Source organism: Paramisgurnus dabryanus, chromosome 3 (assembly GCF_030506205.2).
Source record: "Paramisgurnus dabryanus chromosome 3, PD_genome_1.1, whole genome shotgun sequence".
NCBI classification, from domain to species: Eukaryota; Metazoa; Chordata; class Actinopteri; order Cypriniformes; family Cobitidae; genus Paramisgurnus; species Paramisgurnus dabryanus.
Genome location: NC_133339.1, coordinates 31,391,203 through 31,418,215, shown reverse-complemented (window position 1 = coordinate 31,418,215; position 27,013 = coordinate 31,391,203). Strand labels below are relative to the sequence as shown.

General features: G+C 38.9%; 2 protein-coding genes across 5 annotated transcripts in view; one reads left to right on the top strand and one right to left on the bottom strand.

Moving 5' to 3' along the window:
* Positions 1 to 20,559, top strand: part of csnk1da (casein kinase 1, delta a) — a 29,004-nt gene extending 8,445 nt beyond the window's left edge. The window contains exons 2-10 of one of the 4 annotated variants that reach the window (XM_065255581.2): positions 5,915 to 6,025; positions 9,451 to 9,599; positions 9,909 to 10,137; positions 10,228 to 10,398; positions 11,335 to 11,483; positions 11,563 to 11,734; positions 12,374 to 12,486; positions 13,368 to 13,436; positions 18,582 to 20,559. In XM_065255581.2, coding sequence (XP_065111653.1) covers positions 5,915 to 6,025; positions 9,451 to 9,599; positions 9,909 to 10,137; positions 10,228 to 10,398; positions 11,335 to 11,483; positions 11,563 to 11,734; positions 12,374 to 12,486; positions 13,368 to 13,400 — 1,127 coding nt within the window. In that variant the 3' untranslated portion in view covers positions 13,401 to 13,436; positions 18,582 to 20,559. Of the gene's footprint in view, positions 1 to 5,914; positions 6,026 to 9,450; positions 9,600 to 9,908; positions 10,138 to 10,227; positions 10,399 to 11,334; positions 11,484 to 11,562; positions 11,735 to 12,370; positions 12,487 to 13,367; positions 13,437 to 18,581 lie in introns of all 4 variants that reach the window. The other 3 variants (XM_065255579.2, XM_065255578.2, XM_065255577.2) reach the window with 3 other exon arrangements.
* A 1,248-nt stretch (positions 20,560 to 21,807) lies between these two features.
* slc16a3a (solute carrier family 16 member 3a) lies at positions 21,808 to 27,005 on the bottom strand. Its single transcript, XM_065273938.2, has 5 exons — positions 26,863 to 27,005; positions 25,191 to 25,431; positions 24,938 to 25,081; positions 24,061 to 24,849; positions 21,808 to 23,939 (listed from the first exon to the last, which is right to left on the bottom strand). The coding sequence occupies exons 2-5, from the start codon at positions 25,411 to 25,413 to the stop codon at positions 23,593 to 23,595; spliced, it is 1,503 nt and encodes a 500-aa protein (XP_065130010.1). The 5' UTR covers positions 25,414 to 25,431; positions 26,863 to 27,005; the 3' UTR covers positions 21,808 to 23,592.
* Positions 27,006 to 27,013: the final 8 nt, after the last annotated feature.

Genomic DNA, 27,013 nt, shown 5'->3' with positions numbered 1-27,013 from the left:
TGCGCGTTTCATTGCAACATGAAGTTATGGTTTAGCTCTTTAAAACGAGGGATTTACATGCTGATTAACATTTACGACGAGAAATGTCTGCAAACTGGACTGAAGCAGAGATCAGGGAGCTCATCACTATCCGCGCTGAAGCTGAGCTCATTCAGCAGTAGGGCTAGGTATCGATTCATATGTTCCAGATCGATTCGATTTCGATTCACAAGCTATCAAATCAATTTGATTCGATTCCAGTTAGGGCTGGGCGATATGACCCAAAAAATTATCGAGAAAATGTTTTCCATATCAGTCGATATCGATAATTATCATGATAAATAACAAATCTTTACTCCTGTCAAATTTAAAGGCAGATTTTTGCTCCTGAATGAAAATTGTAAAAAACAGACAGTTAATAATGGTTTTAAACTACTTTTTATTCAGAACATGACAAATACAAAAACTAAAATCTTGTTTTAATGCATCTGTATTAAATGTAAATCTATTTGTTATGAAATCAACACATTTCTGACACAAAAGCAGCAGACTACTGTCACTTTAAGACCCAAGACAGACTGCTTTAAGTTTCAATATACTGAGTAACAGCTGTTTATGTTCACTTAAACAAGAAAGAAAACTTAGTTCAGTGATCACGCGTGTGTTATACATATAACGAGCTATACACGCTGATAAATGGATGTCAAGAGTGTCACGTTGCTGTGGGAGCGCACATACCCAAACACTATATTCACTGCAGTGGTGGATCTGCTGCTTTTCCTCAGTTTCCTGAATTTGTGAATGTCCTGTAAATATACTTTTAAAGCTGGGCGGACGTGTGCGTGCGCAAGGCGGACGCTGAATGAAAGTACAGTATACTGCACGCACCTGTGTCTGCTGTGTTTGACGAACCCTGTTTGCGCGTCCAACATTACACACAAGAAAATGTTTCCGCGCATTTGGATTCCGTCCGCGTTATCCGCATCGCGAAAATCATAGGTCTCTACTAATAAATTAATAACTTGCCTCATCTTCCACTCCTTCAAGTCTGACTGTCACTGTGATTGTAAACCAAGAGCGCGTGCCGCATCCGGAAGTGCTCGCGCAACATTACGCTTAGTGCTTAAACATTATCGATCACTTATCGAACTGTCCTTATCGTTTTATCGAAAAAGTTTATATCGGTAAAATTATCGTTATCGAATTATCGCCCAGCCCTAATTCCAGTTCTCGGGTCAGTTTTTATGCTTAATTCTCGATTCAACGCAATGAATATAGATTTAATACAAATACTTTATTAATAAAAAAGAACAGTGAACAGCAGTTTACAAGTGGATAATTAATAAAAAAAATTAAAAGCCACAACACTATCGTTGTCGTCTTGTTTGCAAAATCTAAAATGCTTCCATACCTCTTACTTTTTATGTGAAGGTGGCATCAACGTCGATGAAGCACCTGAAACACTATTTTAAGCACTAAAAAAATGAATGACAGGCTCGCCTCTCGCTCCTTGGTAACATCGCGCAAGGCAAAAAAGAGGGTGACATCTAGTGAAGAAGACTAGTAATTAGATTAACGTTAATCTTATTTTCAATGTTTGCAGAAATAAATATGAAAGAAAAAAATCGATTCTGCTCTTTGAGAATCGATTTTGAATCTACCACATTTTTTAAAACGATTAATCAAAAAATCGATTTTTTTTTTTTTGCCCAGCCCTATTCAGCAGCATAAAAGAATGTCATGCGCTCATAGCTTAAAATAAACAAAAATGCACACATGTCATTACAACAAGAAATGGAATGAAGCAAAAATCTGGGAGCTTGTCAAATATTCACTTTGAAGCTAAGTGACATACTAGTACATCGCGTCACGCACTCCTTTATAATCTTATAATAAACAAAAATTCATGTGCATGGTTTCTGGAGAGAGAAATAACGGATAATAAGCAAACTTCAGACGCTGCAGAGAAAAAAAAACTACCAGGTGGAGGACTTTAAACACATCACATATCTTTACAGGATCTTTATGGTATCTGTGTTCCGTAATGTCTGTGTGAAAAAGGCTTTATTCTCTTTTCTCGTGAAAGCACTTGTAATGTTAGTCTAGAAATGGCAGGGCAATTGGAACCTGCAGCTTAGCCTTGCTGGTGTGTGAAGAGAAAATCATGCCATCCCCGACAGTGGACTTGGATCACTTTAGATTGGTGGTCTAGCGTGAACATTCGTGCACACTCAACAGCAATAAATCCAGACAGGAACCATTTAAATAATCCCAATCTCATTCCAATCTCAGGTTTGTTCAGACCTGAGATGGTAAACTTTTGAGGTCATTACATGCTGTGTTGTGTGGAGGAGTTACATTTGATGACTATTTATAACAACAGTATTACACATTTTTATCATCATTTAAATATACCAATGCAGTCTGTTGGATAAAATACAAATAAATAGAGCAAGATTAGTATTCAATTTAAATTGAGTCATTTAGGAAAGAAAAAAATTTGGTGTTGCAACAGTTATTAATGACAAAACTAACTCAACATTGCCTTGCTTTTTACGCATGCAAGACATTTTGAATCTCCAATATTTAATGTATATATTGCTTTGCTAGGTGTAAGATTCCTTAATGTATTTCTTGACAGTAAGTGTGGCACGTAAATTTGTGAGTTAATTTTTATTAGCAGTGGTGTTGAGCAATATTGTATTGACAGTTATTGATTTTTATGCCAGTGTTTCATGCTGCAGTACCCACATGAATGCAGTTTAAGGTTTCAGGGACTGTGGGAAAACCGCTGCAGCTGTGATTGAAAGGGGTCATGGTCACCAGAGTGGCATCAATGTAGGCTCATTTGTGAAATTGGCCTGTTAAGCTTGCTTGCCTTTTTTGTGAGCCATGTCAGGTGATGGCTTTATTAAGAAAATTCAGGAACAGCAACGGATGAAACTTGTGCCAGTGTATTTTCAGTGCCAGAAATTACAGACTACACCACACATGAATGGAAGAGTTCCACACTAGAATGTTCATAGTGCAGTACATAAACCACAGTTAAAATTCCCATTTTTCCCTTTTACCATTTTTTTAAACTTTAGTTAGTGTGTAATGTTGCTGTTAGAGCATAATTAATACTTGCAAAATGATAAATCTCAAAGTTTTATGCCAAGCGATATATTTTCTTTAACAGAATTCCCCTTTCAAAGCCTACAGCGAACAGCCGGTTAAGACTACAGCCCTCTACTTCCCGGTTGAATGACCCCAAAATATGATTTTCTGACTAACATCCGCCCACAGAAATACATCAGTCGTCAGCTAAACTCAAACTGTCAAATCAAAACACACTAAACAAACTACACAATCAGAAGTCGTTATGTATTTCTGAAGGAGGGACTTAGAACAAGGAAGACATCAGCCTGCTTTTTGGACAGTGAAAACAGTGGTATACATTAGGCTTTTTGCGATTGTCGGTATAACTGGTGATACACAGTGCTTCAGCCTTTCACCGGTTAGATCACTTGCCCACCGTGACACAGTCTTTCACTGTCGTTTTAATATTTTCTTTAGGGCTGCAACGAACGATTATTTTAATAATCGATTAATCTGTCGATTGTTTGTTCGATTAATCGATGAATCTGATAAAAAACAAGAAAAGCATTCATTTCCAACCCCTTATTCAAAACAGAACTAAAATCTTTAGAAATTGCACAAACATGTTGCTCCTTGAACACACCTGCGCTGTTACAATAATAATAAAATGAAATAAAAATGGACTAACACAAAAAATACACATGTATGCTTTACAAGAAGCCTCTCTTGATGGGATCAAAAAGATAGTATATGAGTACACTCTCAGAAATAGAGTCTCCTTGCTCGGCATGAGCTGGAGCGCCCAGTACAGAACAGCAGGAAAGTGACGGCGAGATGATTTAAAATACAGGTCCATGACAGGGAAAAGCGTTCATACAACTCTCTCTCTCTCAACGTTTTATTTCTTTGTTTAATATCATTGGACTTTGTCATTGGAGTTTTTTATTCGTTCTAGAAACTTTTTTTACTCGCTGTCGTCGCTCCATAAAGCATAAGCGTGTTGTCTTTGTTTGTTTACCTCTTTGCCGGCTATAACTTCCAGGTGACGCGCTTACGTTTTGGAGGAGTAAAAAGATGACATGTAGTTTTCTTCTACCTTTGCTGTTTTTTTTTATCTTTTCTCTGCCGTCCTGTCATTTCTCCACCCTGTCTATGAGGCGCCGAACTCTGCAAGCAACAGTGCGCGAGAGAGACCGACGCCCCGTCCCAAACCGCATACTTCCATACTATATAGGAGGCGAAAAGCACTACTTCTCGTACTCTTTGCCTACTATATAGTATGGAATTAGGCGGTTTGGGACGCAGTGCAAGTGTTGACTCCGCTCCGCGCTTAACTGAAGTTTTTCCTTTTTTTTTTTTATTAAACGTCTCTGCGTCACGCGACACAACGAATCGATTATGAAATTCGTTGCCAACACTTTTAGTAATCGATTTTTATCGATTTAATCGATTCGTTGTTGCAGCCCTAATTTTCTTGCAATTAAATCATTTTGTTTTGTTAAAGAGAGCAAACACTAACAACCCAATGTGTCTTTTTTTGGTTATATTCTGATTCACGATTCTTGCCACCTGAAAATCACTGTGGAAAAGTATAAAACTTTTCGATTATTTGTTGATAAGAATTAAATCGATAAAACTTAACGATTGACGAAAAAGCAAGCACGTGTGCACATACACAGCCGGTGCAAAAAATTAAACAAGCGCGAAGAAGTTAAACTTGCCATGATCACAACGATGCTCGATGCCAAACACAGACCTGGGCTTTTTAACCTCATTCGAGACTAGGCTGGCTGCTGACGCAACAAAGTGGCATTCGTAGTGAATCTAAGAGGGTCTGATGCCGAAAATTCAAATACAGTTAGGATACTGCAAAGACCCTCTTCAGGGAAGCCTACAAGATTAGCATAGCAATGCTGATATACACCGGGAAAGAGACCAGAAGCCGTTTTTAATAAACAAATTAAAATGTAAAACTTAAATTCTGGCAAGAACTTGCTTTTTCTTTTCGTCTTAAAGAAATTGATCATTAGTTGATAGACTTCACCTGTGGTAGTGGGATCTCTTTTGGGGGGGTTCTTTTTTGTTCGGAATGTGTAAATCTGGAGCTCTAGAAGATCATTTTATTATATCACTGACATTGCAGTCTGGAGTTCACTGTTTTACTTCCACCAGGCCGGAAGGGAAGGATTAGGTTCAGCTGGAACGTCAGTTCCTGAACTCCTAAGAGGAAGGAGGGAAATTCATGATGATTGTTCACCAACTCATTCATCCTGCTTTTTATGTTTCAGGCAAACTACATATCATTAGTCTTGTCCTTAAAAATGCTGCCGAGTCGCTCTTGTGTAGTTTTCATTAAATATCGATTAAAGCAGCTAACATAAACGAATTTCAGCATCATCTGCTCAGGTTGTTGAGTTTAGGCAGATGGTGGGCCGGAAAAGAGGTGGTATAGGAACATGCGTAGATAATTGTGCCCACTCCCTCACTCTGGAAAGCTCTGTGTGTGAGTCAACCTGAGATATGGGATATGAGAGACCTGAGATAACCTGAGAAGCAGAAAGATGTAATCTACCCAGTTTTTTATTTTTTAATTGTATCCCAGTAAGTCATAATGCACTAGTAGCCAAAGCTTATTTAGACACTGCAAAGCCTCTACAGTTGAGTGGATTTATTGTTCTCATGTTTGGGTATGCATGAATGTTATGTCATAGAAGTACATGAGTGGGTATTATGTTAAAACTCCCTGCTGACAAGCCAAATATTTTGGAGTGTTTCTCATTGTTTGATACCTATTTGTAACTGACCTTCATCTCTCTCTTTGTCTCTCCATCACTTTCATCCTTCTGATCTCTAGGCACAGACATCTCTGTGGGGGAAGAAGTAGCCATCAAGCTAGAATGTGTGAAAACGAAGCACCCACAGCTGCACATCGAGAGCAAGATTTACAAGATGATGCAAGGAGGCGGTATGTGTTTCCACACTCAGTCTAAATCTCCTCGTGTTCTCCATCCGGCTTCTTCCTTAAAACTGAGTCATACATACACACTGCTGTCCAATACACAGGGAACCTCCTTACTTGTTCATTTATAACACTGTAACAACAACACATTGAAGTATACACCTTGTTCAGATTGGTGCTTTGTAGGTAAGGCGTAGTTTTTGGAATCCTATTTTCCTAGAAAGTGTGTGGCATGGGATGTTACAGAATAATGAGAGAACAGTGGGTGGCAAACCAATCGTGACTCGCATCATCAGTCAGTGAGTCAACACATCCTTCATTTTTACGAGTGGCAGCATCAGGACTCTGATATCTCACATTGTTCTGTCTGCTTCATGAGCTATTTTCTCATTGGCTGAATATTTTGCATTGTGTGGATAAAGAGGAAGGAAGCGTGTGTGGGCCGCAACACATGCATCATGAGTAGTGCTTGTAGTTTTTGCATCATAAGAACAATTAACAGGAACAAAGCAAAGATCATTTTGACAGATTTAGTGACTTTAGTTATAAAAAAATTTGTCAATGAAGACATCAGATGTTTGTTGTACTATCAGTGCTTCCATAGTTGCTCCACAAAAATGCCAAATGAATATACATGAGATGCCTGAAGGGTGTTTTCTCCCCCACCCACTGGTCCCAGCTGAGATTTGCCCCAAATGCTTCTGTTGTAGATTGATGTATGGCAGTCGTGTCCGGGTACGTTTTGTCTACAAACATGCTGACGTCTGTCCGCTCACACCCAGCATGACTAAACGCGTGCCTTTTGCACAGCAGCGCCCAAACTATGCCATCCGTGCCACGACAGATCAAAATTTTGGTCGTAGTGCTCCCAGTGCTAGTGTTCGCTGTGATCACATGAATCCGGGGCCAGATGGTCTGTGCACAGGGGAGCGGGTTTTGGGGGGAGGGGCGGACCCTCTGCATTCCATTTCCTAACTGGGTCTCTTCCACCACCCCAGCCTTATTTAGCACAACATGAACAAGCATGACAGGCCAGTAAATTTACATAAAGGGACTGTGCGCATGCATTCACATACATGAGCGTGTAGATGCGTGCATAAATGACAAGAAAGTATGTTTTATTTGCAGATGTTTTATCGACAGAATTGCATACTTGTGTTTCTCCATCTATGGACTTGAGCAAGGCTAGACATTTTTCTATTTTGATTGCTTTTAATATAGCCGTACTGGAGAGTGGAAATGCACGCCGGACGGCTCAGAGATGGAGATATATTTAACCTTCGGAGTTTGAGCAGGAATAGCTGACCTGGAAGACGTTTTCAGCAAAGTGCTGAATAGCAAAGCAGCGCTGTTGAAGGCAGTAGCCAGGCTCAGGGTTACATGTTACGGTAGAAATGACAGCAGCTGCCAAGAGAACTCTGACCCTCCAGAGAATTGATGAACCCTCTTCCTCTCCCCAAATAACCCTGTTACACAAGTTTGTCTGTCTAAAGACTACAAAAAATCTTATCAGTACAAACTGATTATATTTAAAAGGCACATATTATGTCTACTTCAAGTCTCAGGTGTGTCTCCAATGTTATGAGTTTAAGCTCAAAATACCCCACAGATCATTTATTAAAGGAATATTCCATTTTCTAAAAAGAAAAATCCAGATAATTTACTCACCACCATGTCATCCAAAATGTTGACGTCTTTGTTCAGTTTAGAAGAAATTATGTTTTTTGAGGAAAACATTGCAGGATTTTTCTCATTTTAATGGACTTTAATAGAGCCCAACATTTAATACTTAACTCAACACTTAACAGTTTTTTCAATGGAGTTTCAAAGGTCTATAAACGATCCCAAATGAGGCATTAGGGTCTTATCTAGCGAAACGATTGTCATTTTTGACAAGAAAAAAAAAATGCTCTTTTAAACCACAACTTTTCGTCTAGGTCTGATCCAGCGCAACCTAACGTAAATGCGTAGTGACGTAGGGAGGTCACGTGTTACATATATAAAACGCAAATTTGGGGACCACTGTAAACAATAAACTGACACAAAGACATTAATTAGTATCAGTTGACATACAACAACGTAGGAACGGTCCTCTTTCAACACACTTGTAAACACTGGGGCGGAGTTTCGCGTTCGTCCTCTGTGACCTCTTGACGTCATAACGTATTGCGTGGGGTCATCACGCATCACGACCTGATCTAGACGAGAAGTTGTGGTTTAAAAGTGGATATTTTTTATTTTTCTTATCAAAAATGACAATCGTTTCGCTAGATAAGACCCTTATGCCTCGTATGGGATCGTTTAGAGTCCTTTGAAACTCCGTTGAAAAAAACTGTTATGTGTTGAGTTAAGTATTAAATGTTGGGCTCTATTAAAGTCCATTAAAATGAGAAAAATCCTGCAATGTTTTCCTCAAAAAACATAATTTCTTCTCGACTGAACAAAGAAAGACATCAACATTTTGAATGACATGGTGGTGAGTAAATTATCTGGATTTTTCTTTTAAGAAAATGGAATATTCCTCTAAAGAATGTCAAAAAAGCCTCTATTTGGGTGGGAGCAAATAAGCACATGCTTTTCATGCATGTACCTTTAAATGCAAATGAGCTACAGCTCCTTACTCCCTTACCAACAGTCAGTGAGTCTTTTGGTTAAAAATAGATTTCTGTGAATACAGTCTGGGACTGCAGTATATTTAGCCGCATTAGCTTGGGTAAAATGAGCCAGTCATTCAGTGGCTGTGGGCGGGGCTTTATCAGTGTGACATCACTTTAACAAAATAATCAAAACCGCATGTCTAATGAGACTGCTTTGGTTCAATGGGGATTAAAAATAGTTTTTTTCATCGTACGGTTGTTGCGTTCACACTTCACATATGTCCAAACATATTTAGCATCATATGTGCCCTTTAAAATGTTATGACAGCTGGCTTTTCTAGTCAGCATGTGGCTGAACGGTGAAGGGGTCAATATTGGTCTACAGGTTGGGTATCTAATTGGGTATCAGCTGTCCTTCAAGTACAGTCTGTATCTTCCCCTGCATCAACTTCAAGGTCGTCCTTGTGACGTGCTTTATGGCTAATGCATTAAAGTCCACACTAAATGCAACCAACCAGAGCTGCTGGTTTATACAAGCTGAACCTTTGCCTTGGTTTTTATCACATCACTGTCCTAACTGAAACAAATGGGCTCCCGACCCCCCTCCAATCTAGCCAACGGAGGAAACAAATTTATGCTGTAGGTCACCTTCAATCTCTGTCTGTCAGACCATTTAAAGATACAAACGTGTATGACGGTCAAGCTTTCCATTCTGTTCAGTAAGCAAACTTACAAACTAGTGTTGTGCCCTCTACTTTAGAGATTATGTTAGTTTTACTCAAAGATCTCCAATATGAAACTTCTTGAATAATGTTGGTTTTATTTTTTCTACAGTTGGTATTCCAACAATAAAATGGTGTGGAGCAGAGGGAGATTATAATGTAATGGTCATGGAGTTGCTGGGACCCAGTTTGGAGGATCTCTTCAACTTTTGCTCTCGCAAATTCAGCTTAAAGACTGTTCTTCTGCTGGCTGACCAAATGGTAAGGCTGTAGACTTGGTCATCCGTAACCTTCATCCTCTCCACCCTACCTATCTCTTGTTATAGGAGACTGGATAATGACTCCAGGAAGTGGTGTTCATATGACATGACAAGCTTTACTCATTCAGCTGTTTTACGTAGACAACTGATATCCTCTTTCATTTTGTGTTTGACTAAGTATTAAATGCCATGGTGCATTGTGAAATGAGGTCTTCTTGTTCAGTGGCTATCATGCATTCATTGCTTGAATTGGATTGAATTGGAGTCTCACTTGTCATTGTTGCTTAATCCCTTCTGTGTTCATCCTCAGATAAGCCGTATCGAATACATCCACTCCAAGAACTTTATCCACAGAGACGTCAAGCCTGATAACTTCCTTATGGGCCTGGGGAAGAAGGGCAACCTTGTTTACATCATTGACTTTGGTCTGGCCAAAAAGTACAGAGATGCTCGCACACACCAGCACATCCCTTACCGCGAGAACAAAAACCTGACCGGCACTGCTCGCTACGCTTCCATAAACACCCACTTGGGAATAGGTAACCAGCTTTTAGCAACCTTATTTTATGATACAAGCCAGTTTTAGCTTCCATTGTTGACATGTTTATCTTTGGTATTTAATTTCACAGAGCAGTCCAGACGAGATGACTTGGAGTCTCTTGGCTATGTGCTGATGTATTTCAACCTGGGCTCTCTGCCATGGCAAGGTCTAAAGGCTGCCACAAAGAGACAGAAATATGAGCGAATCAGTGAAAAGAAAATGTCAACTCCTATTGAAGTCCTGTGCAAAGGATACCCCTGTAAGCTACTGCCTCTTTTTTCATTGCTTTTTCTGTGTTAATGTAGTGATTTGGTGTTAAACTGCTTTATAGGCTGTTGATACATTTTCAGTTGAAAAAAGAATGCTGGGACATATAAAATGTCTTCCCTTTTTGTATTGTTGGAGGAATTTAAGGCATTATATTCTGTAGACCAAGGGTTTTTGGGGGCAAGGACCCCTTAGATGAGAGAAGCATTAAGCAGGGTGTTTGTATTACTGGGGGTTCTCAAATATTGTTTAAATGCAAAATGAAATTTTGTTTGAAAATTAAAATTAGGCATCAAACTAAAATGCATTAATAGTCAAATAATAAAAAATAGGATCAATAATCATTAATAATGATTCAAATGAAGACCATTACATTCCCACAATAAAATCTATTCAGTTAACTTAAAGGTGGAATGCACGATTTCTGATAAACACTTTGGAAAAGGAGTCCGACGATTACCAAAACACGCTTGTAGCCAATCAGCAATAAGGGGCGTGTCTACTAAAAAACATCATTGCCTGGGTTGCATAAGTTTGGGGCAGGTCTATCAAAAGAAGGTCCAGATTCTATTGGGGTAGGGGCGTGTTTGTTTAGGTGATTTCAAATGTCAACATTGGCCTCAGAGACATGGACCGTGCCTTTAAAATGTTATATATTTGTATATGTATGCCAGAAATTATTATTGTATTATTTTTGTAATGTAACATAATAAAATAAATCCAGTCTTATTTTTTACATGTACTGGGGCTTCCGCTCCTTCTCTTTCCATTAGGGTTCATTGACCTGAAAAGGTTGAAGGTCTGGTATAGACCATTTAATTAGGAACTAAGTTTGTGGTGCAGAAGACATTAATATTTTTACATTTTCTGTGGAGAATGAGTTTGTATAAAATTTGTATTTTTACATTGTTTACACTCTGCATTTCAGCTGAGTTTGCCACATACCTCAACTTTTGCCGCTCCCTGCGCTTTGACGACAAGCCCGACTACTCTTACTTGAGACAGCTCTTCAGGAACCTTTTCCACCGACAAGGCTTTTCATACGACTACGTCTTCGACTGGAATATGCTCAAATTCGTGAGTATTCATACTTATTGTCAACATAAAATTTTAGCTTTTTGTGTATAGACACACTGCTCTATCGATTGTGCTTCAGGGCGCAAACAGAGCAGCAGAAGATCCAGAGAGGGAACGGAGGGATCGAGAGGAACGATTGCGGCATGGGCGGAATCCTGCTGCCCGTGGCATGATGCCTTCCAGCTCAGGTAGACCTAGAGGAACACAAGAAGTAGCACCTCCCACGCCCCTCACGCCAGCCTCACACACAGGTAAATCCTGCACTGCTTCAGTGGAACTCTGTTGCTTGTTGCTGCTTGTTTTTTTACTGGAGTAAAATCTGTAACTCAAGCATCTGAGGGATCAAGGACATTGTTTTGATTTAGAAAGCACACACGGTTTTTGTCTCTTCAGCGTTTCAGATTAAGACAGATGTTTATTTACCAGCTTCTCTTTTTTTTTCTCTTGCCATATGTTGTTGTATTGCTTGAGAGGAAGTGGTTAAGAGGTTGTAAGTGTCTTCACTTGGCAGGATGCTGGTGAGACATCACTGACATTTGTTTTATCGAAGGGTGGAGGTTCACACACAATGCATTTAATCTCTCTACCAGTAATTCTAATTTGGTCTCGTTAAAATTAAGCTAGCGGGTATGAACCGTATGGTCTCAGTTAGCAGTGTGTTTTAAGAAGTTAGGCACTCGTGTCACTTCTACCATGAGCCCAGTAAACTCAAGTTAGGGTAACTTTTGTCCTCAAGAAACAGAAAAATACAGTTTTTCCAGTGATTGTGTAATTATTTTGCGGTGCAGACGTTCCAAGTTGGAAAGCAGAAGCCTGTTTTTGTTAAAGTGTTTCAGTTTTTGTTTCAGTGTCTGAAATTTTTCCATTTTCCAATCTTCTTTTTCCAGCAGGAATGGAGCGAGAGCGGAAGGTTAGTATGAGGTTGCACCGCGGAGCCCCTGTTAACATTTCCTCCTCTGATCTAACTGGCCGACAGGACACTTCACGCATGTCCACGTCACAGGTACCAGTTACAAACATTTTTCCTCGTGATGCCTGCGTGTTTGCTACCAGTGTCAGTTTTATGTTCTCGGCACTGTCGCTCTTAAATGGCCCTTGTTTGTTTAAACGAAACTCACTTTGGGAAAAGTTATAAAGTGATACCCAAGCTACTTAATATCTGGCAGACGGAGGAAAAGGTTCCAGGGACTGATGGCCATGTAAGACTGCTCAATTGGAGCTTTTATCTGATGTGGTATGGCCTGGTATGGAGCCTGTATTTGTCAGCATGCCATTATAAAAGCACTTTGCATTAAGGAGTTGTTTTTTTTTGTTCAGCATTGCTTTTTAACCATTTTTTACCATGTATGCAATAATTTAGATGTATGTGTTCTAAAAAGGTTTGTAATGTATACAATATTAGTCAAATTATGTAAGGAGGAATAACCACCTTCACGTTTAGAATCTTAGTTTATCATGTTCCAGGGTTGCCAGGTTTTCACAGCAAAACCAGCCAATTCCTACTTAAAACTAGCCCACTGCTGTTTCGAGTGGGTTCTCCAGTAAAAATCAGCTTCCGGGTTTTTTAGCCACATTCCCGTGGCTAAATATTATATGATTGGGGTCGTTTCAATGAAAAACATCCTGCGGCAATAGTATTAAAGTAGCCCAATTCCGCTTGATTCCGCGGACTTGGCAACCCTGTCACGGCCACAAAACGTGAGATGAAACCTGTCATGCATTCTTGAAATTCTTCCCAGAAAGTCTTTTCTGTCAACAGATCTCTGATTTGAACATAATCTTTCAAGTAGGAATAACACTTCTGTTCACGTTCTTGCAACAATGTTGTTGATTTCTTCATGAATCAATGTTTCCCCCTCCATTTTACCCACCCTCCCGCCTCAGAATAGCATTCCCTTTGATCACCACGGCAAGTAGATGCTGGCCATGCTCTGGTGTAAGAGACGGCATTGGGTGAGTGACAGTTGGGTACAAATTTTTTCTGGACCTCCTCCACTTCCCTGCACTGAGTGGTAGGCTCCCTGTCCCACATCACTGCTGTATGGCTGTTACGCAGCACATTTCTCTTGCCAGGCTTAACCACCAACACTTCACTCTCCCTTTGATTCAGATCAAATAGTGAGATGCCTAGCAAATGCTGGTAGTGTTTAATTAAAAAGTTATTATAAAAAATTGCAAATAATAGTTGGGGATAGTTGCTCTCAAATCTGGCTTCAGCTTGGTTGTCACCTCACGATCCTTCTCTAATGACTCAGATGGCATTTTAATTTTCATATAGAGAATTATTCATAACACCAGATGACGTGATTCGATTCTCACAGATGGACAATACTGTTTTGTTACAGTTACGTTTAACTACATTGAAGTGTTGGTCTGTATTATTTCAGATGGTCCAGAAATATTTCCGTGCTTGGCATAATTTCAAATACTGAGGGTACATTTGTGCTAATATCTTTATATTAAATGTATAAATGTCACACTATATGACCTACAGCTCATGTAAACTAAACACAGGTGTTGTAAGCTGTAAATGCAATGAAAAATTTTAGTGCATTACTGTTTAAAATCATAAAGTCAGTGTTTGGAGAGCTGATAAAATTAGGGGAAACAGACAGAAACGATACATACAGGAGTGGTGCAGCCTTACAGCAGAGCGCTGTTCATTGTGTGCTGTGCAGCGCCCTCTGCCTGTGAGTCTGTGCTCCTACACTTATGTGATGTGTCGGTAACCTTTAACTGCCTGGTTGTGAATGCATACTTCTGCCTCACTTTATAACCACCAGCGCTTGGTTTTGGCCTGCTGGTTCTCTAGCATGCAGTGTGATCCTCCTGCACCCACTTATCAATGCAGCTTTACACTTACCAAGCTTTTTGCTTTTATGATGGAAGCGTAAAACTGCTGCTAATTAAATCTGTTTAACAAAAACAGCTTCCTCTTTCCATGTTTTCAATTGTGTCCTAATTGAAATGTAATGTTTTTTGACCCGTAGTAGAGGTATTCTGCAGCCCTGAGCTGTCTCAGATTTCCTGAATGGCTCACCTCTGCAGCTCTTTTGTTCTCCCTGTAACGTCAGCAATGGATTCGCCTTGCACCCCCCCCCCCTCGTGCTCTTTAAAAGGGCAGTCACGTGATTGGCTCGATTCAGTGCCCCTCAGTCCTCATGAGCCCCTGCTCTGTCTTGCCCTGAAGAAGGATCATGAAAAATGTATCCCCAATAAATCTCCTCCCAGGTTTAATTGTGCATTTGAAAGTACAAGATGCAATTTGGTGTCGGCCCTCCCCCACTTCTGAAATGGGGCAAAAATAGAGCACAATGCTTCTAAACATTTTGCCCCCATCGTGTTTCCTTTCACTCTAGACATAAGCTTTCTTTTGTGGCAGGCTATGGCGGCGCTCAGAGGACAGCCACAGGACCTTTAAATATATTTAAGGTTCAGAGCATGCATACGCAAGCAAACTTCAAAGGAAACCAAACATGTATTTGTAGAAAGGTTAAATTGGCCGGCTTAGTTATTTGGGGCAAATTCCACCTGAAATTCATGATGATGAAACTCAACCGATGTTACAACATCAGGAAATCTGCGAATGGTGGCTCTGATTTGGGGCACTGAATAAATTGGAGGTGTTTAAAGACATGTCAGTGTTGTTTGTATATATTCCCATGACACATCACACAGTATTGCTGTGACGTATCGCAGTTGATCCGTGATCTGTGCGGATCACGACCCACGGTTCGGCTCTCATGCAATTTGCGGAATTAATGCGCACAATTTTTTAAATTTTCACTCAAAAAAATTGTTTGTTCAATCAACATAATTGAATTAAGGAAAACTTTTCCACGAAATTAGATTAGGCTTGTACAACAAGAATATAATAAGTTAATTTAAACAAATAATCTTTTGTTGCACCAACTTAATAAATATATTTATATTGGTCATAAAAATATCTTGTTCAATAAACTAAATTCAGTTAAGGAAAACTGTTCTACGCAATTCATTCTGGTCTGTTCCACAAAAACAAAACAAGTTCATTCAAGCAAAAAAGTTTAGTTAAACCAATTGTCAGTTTCTACATAATACTAATTAGCATAAGCACACGTTAGCATGCTAATGACACATTGGATGAACATGTGAAAAGAGACTGATCTTCAAACAGTCATTAACACAGTTAGTGCTTTTGAAAATAAGTACGTACGTATGTCACATCCACAACTTGACCACAAGCACCACTTTTCTGTACGATGGTAACCAAACAATTCGTAAAAATATAACACAAAATCTTCTAAATCAATAAGATAAACCAACATTAAACACTATAAAGTGTTTCTCTTTAACTAAAAATGCATAAAAAAACACTTAATTTAAAAAAAACTCTCTAAAGGCAGTTGCCTGCAAAGCATGCTGGGAAATACAGATTAACGGCCCAGTAAGTAATAGCAACAAAAATCATTAATGTGTTCCCAACATAAAATTGAGTTCATGTAATTTTTTTACATTTAAGCAGATTGAACATTATAAAAATAGGTTGAGACAAAAAATAAAAAATTGTGTTGTATTAACTTGTTTCATTTAAGTAAATTAGACAAGGTGCAAAAATATTTTTTTTGAGTGAAAGTTGCGCTACTGTGTCTCATACTGTAGTCGATTAAAATACATTACATTTGGTAAATAGAGCCATGAAAAACAACATAACATTTGTATGTGGAGCGACTGTTTATGCTTATACTGTTTATACTCAAAAGTGCACACACGGAGAGACGCATTTCAAAAAGAAAGCGAACATAATATCTTTATGTTCTTGAGAGGGCACATACAAACAAAATGATCTCCACGGTATTATTTTTCTAATAAAAACATTTGTTTATGTATTAAGTGTATGTATGTAGATTACAGATAGAAACCAGTCTGTGCTTATTTGTGTCTTAGAGACAGTAACCTCAATTAACCTGCTGAAGTCTGTCTCATTAAGGTTAATCAAACAACCCAAGACAAACAGAAAATCACTTCTAGCTCTAAAAAAATGTAAATTATATTTAATTCATACAATAAAGTCTTATTCATTTTATTTGATTTCTGTACCTAATGCTAATTTCAGACCTTACTTAATGTGCAACTTTGTTCGTTTTTTTTATGTTTGTAATTTCTTCATTTGTTATTTGATTTTTCCCACCCCATTTTTGATCATCTGAAAAATGATCCGAACCGTGCCTCAAAAACCGTAATGTGATCCGAACCGTGAGTTTTGTGATCCGTCACAACCCTAACACAGTCATACTGAGATGAGTTGTGGAAACAAAGGAACCATGGCCGCCCAGGTTGCTATGTTCACGCAGTAGCATATAGTTAACTTTTCAAATACGTTTTGTGTATAGCATGGTCATATATTGACAGACTCCTGTTTGGACTGAAGCGAGTATACAGACAAAATGCGTCTTTAAAGTCACAATGGAACTGAAGTAGCAATTGCCATATTTTTCCCTCTGTGATGCATATCGGGTGAATGGCTTCTGAAATGAAAAAAAAAGGTAGTGCTTGACTGAGTTCCTTCATTGAGAATTGATTGGATCGTTTGAAGTTGGGTCACGTTGCTATTTTCTAATCGCAGAAATCTTTTCCCGGGCCCACCCACCTGCCATACCCCGTGACCAGAAGTAACAAGAGATCATTTCAAGGAGGGGAGGATATTTGCGTTTTTTTAAGGGCACATGTTTTTTTAAGATAATGAAGCTCACAGACAAGTCATATGTAAAAAAATACTGCAACATACCAAAAAAATTTTAGTTTTTAATTTCAGTTTCATTGTGACTTTGAGGATAAATACAGATTGAGAGATTTATTATTGATTTACTATCTTTGCTTTTATGTGGTTTTAGCAGAGATGTATATGTGATTATAACCAATAGCTTTGGTTACCTGCCTGTACAAACAATTGACCTGAAGTAGTTAAAGGATTAGTCCATTTAAAAAAAATCCAGATAATTTGCTTATCACCATGTCATCCAAAATGTCGATGTCTTTCTTTGTTCAGTCGAGAAGAAATTGTGTTTTTTGAGGAAAACATTCCAGGATTTTTCTCATTTGAATGGACCCCAACATGTAACACGTAACGTAATAGTTTCAACGGAGTTTCAAAGGACTCTAAACGATCCCAAGCGAGGCATAAGGGTCTTATCTAGCGAAACGATTGTCATTTTTGACATGAAAAATAAAAAATATGCACTTTTAAACTTCTCATATATCTTCAGTCATGTGATGTGCCAGCGCGACCTTACGCAATATGTCATCACGTCAAGAGGTAACAGAGGACGTATGCGAAACTACGCCCCAGTGTTTACAAGTGTGGAGAAAGAGGACTGTTCCGACATTGTTGTATGTGGAATGATACTAATTAATGTCTTTGTGTCCATTTATTGTTTAAAATGGTCCGCAAATGTGTGTTTCATATATATAACACGTGACCTTTCCACTGCATTACGCAATTTAGGATCGTTTAGAGTCCCTTGAAACTGCAATTTTAAACTACATTAACACTGTTAAGTATTGGGGTCCATTAAAGTCCATTAAAATGAGAAAAATCCTGGAATGTTTTCCTCAAAAAACATAAATTCTTCTCGACTGAAAAAAAAAAACATCAACATTTTGGATGACATGGTGGTGAGTAAATTATCTGGATTTTTTTTAAGAAAATGGACTAATCATTTAAGATGATAAAGGTAAAAGGTTCCTCTAACTTTTTGGCATGTCCCCCTTGTGTATGCTGCATCCCTTTGTGGCCCCCCCAAAGAAAATTGATGACATAATACAATCTCAGACTTAGAATTTGAATAAAACAAATCATATTATAGATATAAAATAGTGCTGTTGGCTAGTAGCCTTATTTTAGGAAGTTTAATTACACAAAATGCATGATAAATTAATGTATTTTAAAAAAATGTCATAAAACTGGGGCCCTGCTGGCTCCACCTCGTGCCCCCCAAGAGGAGCCACCCCCCAGTTTGAGAACCACTGCTCTAATCTGTGACATTCTCAATTTGGAGAGCTTTGCATTGCGGCAATCTATTATAAACTAATATGCCTGGCTCTCTCGCCCCACTATAGGGTCTTTCTCGTGTCACCCCCAGTGGCCTGCAGTCTGCTGTACCTCGATGAGACCCTACACACGCCTAAAGAGCAGACCAACGACGGCCCTGATCTGCACTAGGACTTTTCCAGCAGCCTCTTACCATGCGAAACCAACCTCAGAAAATCAAATCTACAGAGATCTACAATTCTGCAAATCTTCCTCTCAATGCAATTAAAAAACTTGAGTCACACAAACTCAAAAGATGGATGTTTTGTTGTTGTTTTGGTACACGCCACACAAACATTTCTAGGCACGTAAATTGTGCTGGGTAACATCGCTTTCTGCCAGAAGATCACTGGTGAGAAGGGAGGGGTGGAGTGGGGTGGGGTGTCCATCGCTGCCTTTGCCCCTCTGACGCTCCAGGAGGAAAGGGCCGTCCTCCTGCCATCCAGGGGCCTCTTCACAAGCAGAGCGCCTTGGCTTAAGCCTTGTACATTTGCTCTGATACCCTCTCTTGTTGCAAAAAATTACTTTTAACAGCTTGGAATGCAGCTGTACTGATAGCCATTGACATTTTGCTTAACATAAATATTTTTTGTCTTTTACGTACAACAGAATTTGCTCAAATTGATTTCACTTCAGTTTCATTCTTTTGCAGGTGATTCTTTTCCCTCTCTTAATTTAGTTTAACCACGTTAACATGCTTATTTAAAAATAACACGCAGAAATGTTTGCAAGCCTGTTAGTTTGTGTGGCAGGATAAAGGCAGTGTCTTTTTTACGTTTAGTTTTCGTTTATTGTGTGGAAGGCCAGCAAATCTAAATTCGTCAATGTCAAGAAGTTGTAACCACAAAGCATCTCTCATTTTTAGATTAGATTATTTTTTAGTTTCCTTTGCAACCTGGCCCTTATCAATTCTAATCAAATTGCTCATTGATTTTATTGCATTCCCTTGTTTTTGTTTGTTTGAAAGCTGTGAAATGCCTGTATTGTAGAGATGTTGATGTTAATAATGTTGCTGTACGTTTAATTTTACCCTCAAATTAAGGTTAGTGCTTTTACAAAAATACAGGCACGTATGTTGTTAAAAAGCGGAGTCCGCGTTTGCTAAAAGACGTTTATAGTAGGTTAATAATAATTTAAGGGCTCCGTCTTTCTGACTGGAGGGGTATACACAATAAAAAACTTGTTTTAAATTGAGAGTTTTGGGCATATGTTGAGACAGACTGGTGTGTTTTTGTTGTTGTTGTTGTTTTCTTTTAATGATTATATTAAGTGCATATGGATGTCTCAAGCCCAGCTTGTCTCATTGAAAATACACCAGCCAACACAAAGCCATGTCTGTTTTTTCTTTGCGACTGACACTTTTGAGATGGGTTTTCTTTTTCAGCTTTTTTTTAAGTACTGCTTTTCCCTTATTTCAAAAGTGTGGTTCCTTGACTTACTGGTGCTATAAGTCACTGAGGAGGAATTGGAGGGCATCCCGCCTGTCCATATCATTCAGCATCATAGAGTGTAGGCTTTTTTCTGTAGTCATGGGGTGGGTGGGGGGCTAGTGGTGAAATTCTTGAATTCTGTTGTCATGTAAATAGGATGTTTCTAGTGATGGCAAAGTACCATTTTCATAGTCACTGTCTGTGTGTATTGTGAGTATGGGGAAAGGCTAGTGCTTAGAGAGGTGAGAGGGGCTTGGTTCTGTTCTAGATTTGATAAGTTAGTATTTTTTTCTCTCCACTGGTGATCTCACAGGAACAGCCTCTTCAGTACTGGTGTTGTTTAAACGTAGGCACGACTACACTTTGGGATTGGGCTGTTCTGGATTTCTCTTTCATTTTCTGGTTCATTCTACACATGACTGCTTGGCCAGTCCTTCTGCATCACACAAGCATCACACTGTGCTGTATCAGGTGAAATTACAAAAATCCTCCTTCACTGGAAGATTGTTTCCTCATTTGTATTGCCACTGTATTTGTGTATTTTAAAATGTGTAAATAAATTAATAAGTACTTGTAAGTTTGTGTCATGTTTTCTTCACAAAAATGTATAGATGGGTTGCTCGGCGACGTCGCGCGCAACCGAGAGGCAGAAAGAAGAGACGTGCCTTGTGTTGTAGGCTAGTTGCGGTGTCTGAAAGTCAAAATGCCAAGAAGTTGTTGCGTGGTTAATTGTACCAACAGAGCCAGTGCTGGGTGCCTGATGTTAACATACCAGTAGAGGCGAGTTTGATCTATATACAAACAAAAAATAACGCTTCAATAATTAAGGTTGTTGCAGTAGCGAACCAGCTCACCAATAGGGCTTTCTGCCTCCTGGATGCGCGCGCACCCTGCACGTGAAATCGCTGCGGTTACGCCTTCTGAGTGGAAAAGAGAGAGCGGCAGAATTTGTGTGTAGTGTGAAATCAGCAAAAGCAAGGGAAAAACGCGTCTAAATGGGAAAAATCTGTACTAACAGATTTTATCAAGAATTCTGAGCTATCGTTTTAAAAACTGCCAAAAAACACCGAAATGCGAAGTAAATTAATTGTTCATTCCAACGTCCACAGACCACAGGTGGGTTGACAAGTTGCTAGGGTCACTATATATCAAGCAGAGATTTTTACTTTTTTTTAATTTTATCAGTGTTTTTCTTTAGAAAACATACATTCCAAAGCATATTATCATAATTTTGACACTATTACATTTCATAAAGTTTTTGTTTTTCATTTCACATTTAAGTACATTAACGTACTTTTACTCAATTTGAATGTAATTGGGTATTAAATACATTTTAATATGCAATATTAAAGAATACACAGTATGATTCTATGCTTTAAAATGAAGTGAAGTAAAAAAAACAAGACAAACACCCCAATAAAGCACAAATGCTTGGAAAATGTAACTAATTTAATTAAGTATTGTACACATCTGCTATCAAGTCCAACTAAATTCAATTTAAGCTGATAATAGTCAGTTATATGAAAACCAGCCATTTTGTTGAATGTTTGCCACTCAACAGGGCTCCGGCGTGGTCACGTGGAAAAGTGACGTAATTGCATGTACGCTCAAGTTTATGTATGCAGTTCATCTATCGACAGGTTGGTGTAGCTGTTGGACACTTAAAAAGTTTACTTTCGTTTATTGCATTTCTGTAATTTTAAATAATGTACTTGACCACAGATATTCACGGAAATACAGTGTGTTTATAATTTAATTTTGTATTATAATAATAGCCCATGTTTAAAAGTAAAAGGTGTATGTGAAATAATATGAGACAATAATTTGTGTGTTCAATATTTATTAAGCACATTTGGTGTTTTCAGCAGGTGAGGTCTTAGGTTATTCTGAAAGCTGAAACTATTACCTGTCCTGTATAAGTAAAATGTACAAATGCCAAATTAAAAAAAAACCGGCACACTAGAAATGAACAAAAATACATTTTTACAGTTTATATAGTTTTAGCTGCTATATCTGCTTGGACATTGATTCTAGTGCTGTGCTTGTCATATTAACGAAATGCCTTATACAAAATACAAATCTTTAAGGTGGCATATAGTTTTGTCTAGGAAACATTTGGGGGGGGCAAGATTGAGAAATCTCCCTGCTTAATCCTAGTATAAAATCAGAACAATGCCACTGGACAGTCCTGTCAGACCTCATTCCCTTTACAACAAGATGAGGAAATAAACTGCATGCAAGTTTGTCATTTTAGGCTCTTTATCTGAGTTTTAATGTACTCAAATCCAATACATTTCATTTGCTTAAAAAATATTGCTTAAAAGGATAATTTATATAAATATGTAGTCATAAATGCAGAGATGCCTGCTCTCTCACTAAACACTATTAGAAAATCAGCATAGCAGTAAAAAGTTAAAATCCTGTAGCAGTTAAGAAATGTACCAACAGATTGGCAGAAATTTAATTTACAGTACAAATAATATTGACCCATTCTTATACTATCACATTCCACTTCAAGAAACCGGAGCTTGACCTATTTCTGTCCTGATGAATTATTTATTTCTTAATGCCTTTCCAGCATTTTTGGCTACGTTCAGGGTGGAAACTGTTTAACAATTTCACATCCCCACCCCCGGATTCACAGACAAGGCCTAGACTAATACACGTTTGAGCTATCTCAACTGAAAATAACTCTCACATACAGATCTTAAAATATGCCCGTGCCACTGATTTGTCTTAAGATCACATCAGTAACATATTATTTATGCATTTTTATACAAAATTCTTAAACATCTTAATTAAACTAAGGCTTAGTCCTTGCTTTAGCTAAGCCTTGTCTGTGAACCCGGGCCCCAATGTTTTTGGACTGTGGGAGTACATGGGAGAACATGCAATCTCCATGCAGAAAGGCCTCTCCTGTGAACTTTAAGACAGATTACATATATAATGTAAATAAGTCTAGGGCAGTGGGTAGCAGGTGCCAATGGACAAGGTTACAGTTATCAGTAGCTTTCTGAAACGCTTTATGACTTGGTAGCAATGTAATATTGATCTTAATGCATGTAACCATGACATTATCATATTTACTAAACCGTAATAAACACACAAAAACAAAGTATGTCACATATTGCTTGTACTCTGAACATGTAATGATCTATAAATAAGAACCCTGTAAAATGTATGTAGAATAACATTAGCACCTAAATTGAGGTTGCATATTGTTTGAACAGTAAGCGTCGCCTGATATCTAGTATCAGAGTTGAGCAGGAGGATCTGACTTTCACTTCCTGTGATACCAAGTCATTTATTGAAGTCTGTTCGGCAATAATGTTCATGTTGCACTTTGTTAAATTCAGTGGAAATCTGCTTTGTGCATTATGTGTACTTTTGTCTCTAAAGTGCATAAAGATGATGTCCGGTCTAAATCTCTATTTAGTGTGGTACAAAATGTAATTATATGAACGGCATGAGTACATTGTAGGTCTGTAATATTAATTTTATATTAACCTGCACACCCATTAAGGACATCACCACTACTTAAAGGCATACGATAATACTGCTATGCTTTGCAACATCTTCCTAATCAATGACGGTCAAAAGTCTTTGTCCGTTATGGGTCAGTTTTTGTACTACAGGCAACGTTCTGCTCATTTTTGTCTTTGAGGAACGTTTCCACCTCTGTTGGATCCACATTTTCTGGTGTCAAATCACTCAAATCGATTTGCTTGTCCATTTTGGAGTTTCCATTGGCATTGTGTGGCTCCTCTGTGGGTAACTTACTGGATTGATTCTTCACCTCGACCTCTCCAGACTCTGCTGCAGCTTCTGGTGCTTCTTCCTTCTTCATCTTTATGCACAGAAAGTTACATACGGCCAGTACTACCCCAGAAATCACAACTTCAATCCCGGCGATTAAGAACACGTACATGTAATTCTTCGTGTAGTCCAAGAGACGCCCTTGTAAAGTGAGACAAATCCATTTTAATAGCTTTATAGGATTCAAAATAAAACATTCAACCAAGTCTATCAATGCTGCTATATTTAATTGTTTTTTAAATAAATTATTAATGACACTTACCAGCAGAGGGAGGTCCAACCAGAACAGCAATGGCTTCGAGGAGGAGAACTAAACCAATGGCGCTCGAGAACTTCGCTGTGCCCACAACAGCCATAAGAACCTCAAACTGCAAGGCACCCACCATGCCGTAAGAGATGCCGAAGAAGATGCAGAAGACCACCAGAGAGTTGTAGTCTTTAGACATGGACCCCACCAAATCAGTGATGCCATTGAATAATAGAGCGAAACTGAAGAGGTAGACGCAGCGTGGACGGACCCACTTGAGTCCTGCAATGATGCCACACGTGGGCCGTGCAAAAATGTCAATGAAACCTAGAATGCTAAGCAGGAGGGAAGATTTTGTGTCCTCGTTTCCGAGCTCTTTGGCGTAGCTCACCACAAACACCGGAGGCACGAACAAGCCAAGCACCATAATGGAGGCAGCCACGGTGTAAATGACAAATCCGCGATCTCTGAAAACACTAAAGTCCAGCAACTTCGATTTTGGTTTGATTTTTTTCTCTGTGTCCTCATGTGTGTTTTCAATCTCAGCAGTCTTTGTCTTCTTTGGTGCGATCAGAGGCCTCATTAAAGCCCCGCAGGCACAACAGTTCAGCAGGATCCCCCCCAGGATAAGGAAGCCCCCTCTCCAGCCATATTTATACTGAAGAACCTGGCCCAGAGGGGAGAGACAGCACAGGGCCACTGGGCTCCCGGCTGCTGCCAGACCATTAGCCAGCGGTCGCTTCTTGCTGAAATATCGATTTAGCATAATGAGTGATGGCTGGAAGTTCAGAGCCAAACCGAGACCTGAAATTAGAAAGCCAGCGTATAGCTATTTATAAAGCACATTCCCTCTTACAAAGAGGACATCTCTAAATGAATGAGAAAAAATGACCTGTTATGACTCCTGTACACAAGTAAATGTGCATGATGTTTGTGGCAAACGATGCCAAAATCATCCCCAGTGAGGCAAAGAGACCACCCACCAACATCACTGGTCGACACCCAAATCGATTTACTAGGATACTGCATAAAGGCCCTGCAAACAGTTATAAATTATATGTATTTGGTTTATTTATTAGTCTTATTATTAGCTTAGTTGCTGACACTTTTGTAGACTTTAAGTCATGTGATTTTGGAGAACATACCAGTCCCATACAGCATAGCCAGAAGGATGGAGGAGATCCATGCTGTATCACTGTAGCCCACATCAAACTCTCTTATCAGCTCTTTAAAGAAAACACTTACTGCCTTCGGAAAGGCATAGGAGAACCCTGTGATGACGAAGCACCCGAAGAGCACAGCCCAACCCCAGCCACCATCTGGGGCTTTAACTCCACTGTTGCCCTCATCCAATGCCACTCCACCCATGATGCCCCCCTCTGTTCTCTGTGAAAACACCAGACACATTAAATACTCCCACAGGATACTAAAGTATATCATAGTATTATACTATATTGTATACGGTAGAATACTATAGTACTGTATACTGTTACTATAGTAAGGTTCAAAAACACTATTATTGTAGCTAGGAATAGTCAGCAGGGGTTTTCAAACTGGGGTCCAGGGACCACCAGAAGGTGTCCCCTGAAAAATTTAAAGGGGACATATCATGAAAATCTGACTTTTTCCATGTTTAAGTGCTATAATTGGGTCCCTAGTACTTCTATCAACCTAGAAAATGTGAAAAAGATCAACCCAGTAACTTAGTTTTGGTAAACCATTCTCTGCAAGCATGTGAAAAAGAATTTGGGCTCCTCTTGTTATGTCAGAAGGGGACAATTCCACCTCTTAATCTGCACTATCCAACCACTTCACTGCTATTTAGTGCAGAGATCAGCTCATTTGCATAAAGGACACACCCAAAACCGGCAAATTTTTGCTCACACCTAATGTGGCAATTTTAACATGCTATAATAAATTATCTATATGGTATTTTGAACTAAAACTTCACATACGTACTTTGGGAACACAAAAGATTTAGAAAAAAAAGACAAAGCAAAAATTATGAAAAAAAGTCTATGTGTAGACAATTATTTTTAGCTTTTAAACAATTTACTGTCTTTGTAGTATCACATTTATTATTTATCCAACACAGTTGAAATGTTTCTTTATAAATATGGATGGATATATATTTTAGGAAAGTGGTCCCTCGCTGAGCATGCCCTCCCATCAAACGTTGAAAACCCCTGTAAGTTACTAGAGTATATTTTAACCCTTCACTAGTGATAGCTGGTGTGGTGTCTAATATCATGTTAACTGCTGGTCGTTTAAAATAAAACTTTAACTAACTTCCTTCACCTCTCATCACCTGCGTCAGATAACGTTACCAAGTGTCCTTCCGCATCGCGTGCGAATGTCACGTCTGAACAGATGCTCAATATCTGTACTTTTACGCGTTTCGGTGATTATAATACACATAAGTCTCTGCTCTGATGGTCAATGACTTCTTAATACGATTTATCTAGCGTCGGGTTTTCCAAGTTGACAGTGTTAGCTGCTGTTACAATGTCAAAGTGTTTCGTCATTTTTAGGCAGGGCCGAGTACCTGTGGTGCTGTAATGGATGCGGAACGGCCTCGTGCGCGGTTCTGATCAGTCTATAAGCTTGTTTAAGTTAAAAAATATGTTGCTTTATCTTGCTAACAGCGCGAAAACAGTTTTCTCGTTTTTACTTAGGCTACTAAATTAACCAATAAAACATAAAATCGACTTTTAAACGACATTGGTCTTCCTTCGAAAAGCCAATTAACATATTCTGACATTTAACATCATTCATCTGGATATTAATTAGAACTTGTTCATTGTAAATGGTACTTACTAAGAAAAGCGATGCTCTCAAACCTTGAAATTTCAGTTATTTCCAGCGGAACCCGGCTCTAGCAGCACGTATGACATTATAGACGTAACTGAGAAGTAGGTGTCTGTGGGCTGGGTCCTAAAGTCTGCTGCTCGCATCATACTGTGATGCT

What these genes read in the sequence shown, in the direction of transcription:
- slc16a3a (XM_065273938.2), bottom strand. Translation starts at nt 25,413, where the DNA reads ATGGGTGGAGTGGCATTGGATGAGGGCAACAGTGGAGTTAAAGCCCCA. An exon ending in GGCTATGCTGTATGGGACTG is followed by an intron (nt 25,082 to 25,190) that starts GTATGTTCTCCA and finishes AACTGTTTGCAG; the next exon opens with GGCCTTTATGCAGTATCCTA. An exon ending in GGTTGGACCTCCCTCTGCTG is followed by an intron (nt 23,940 to 24,060) that starts GTAAGTGTCATT and finishes TCACTTTACAAG; the next exon opens with GGCGTCTCTTGGACTACACG.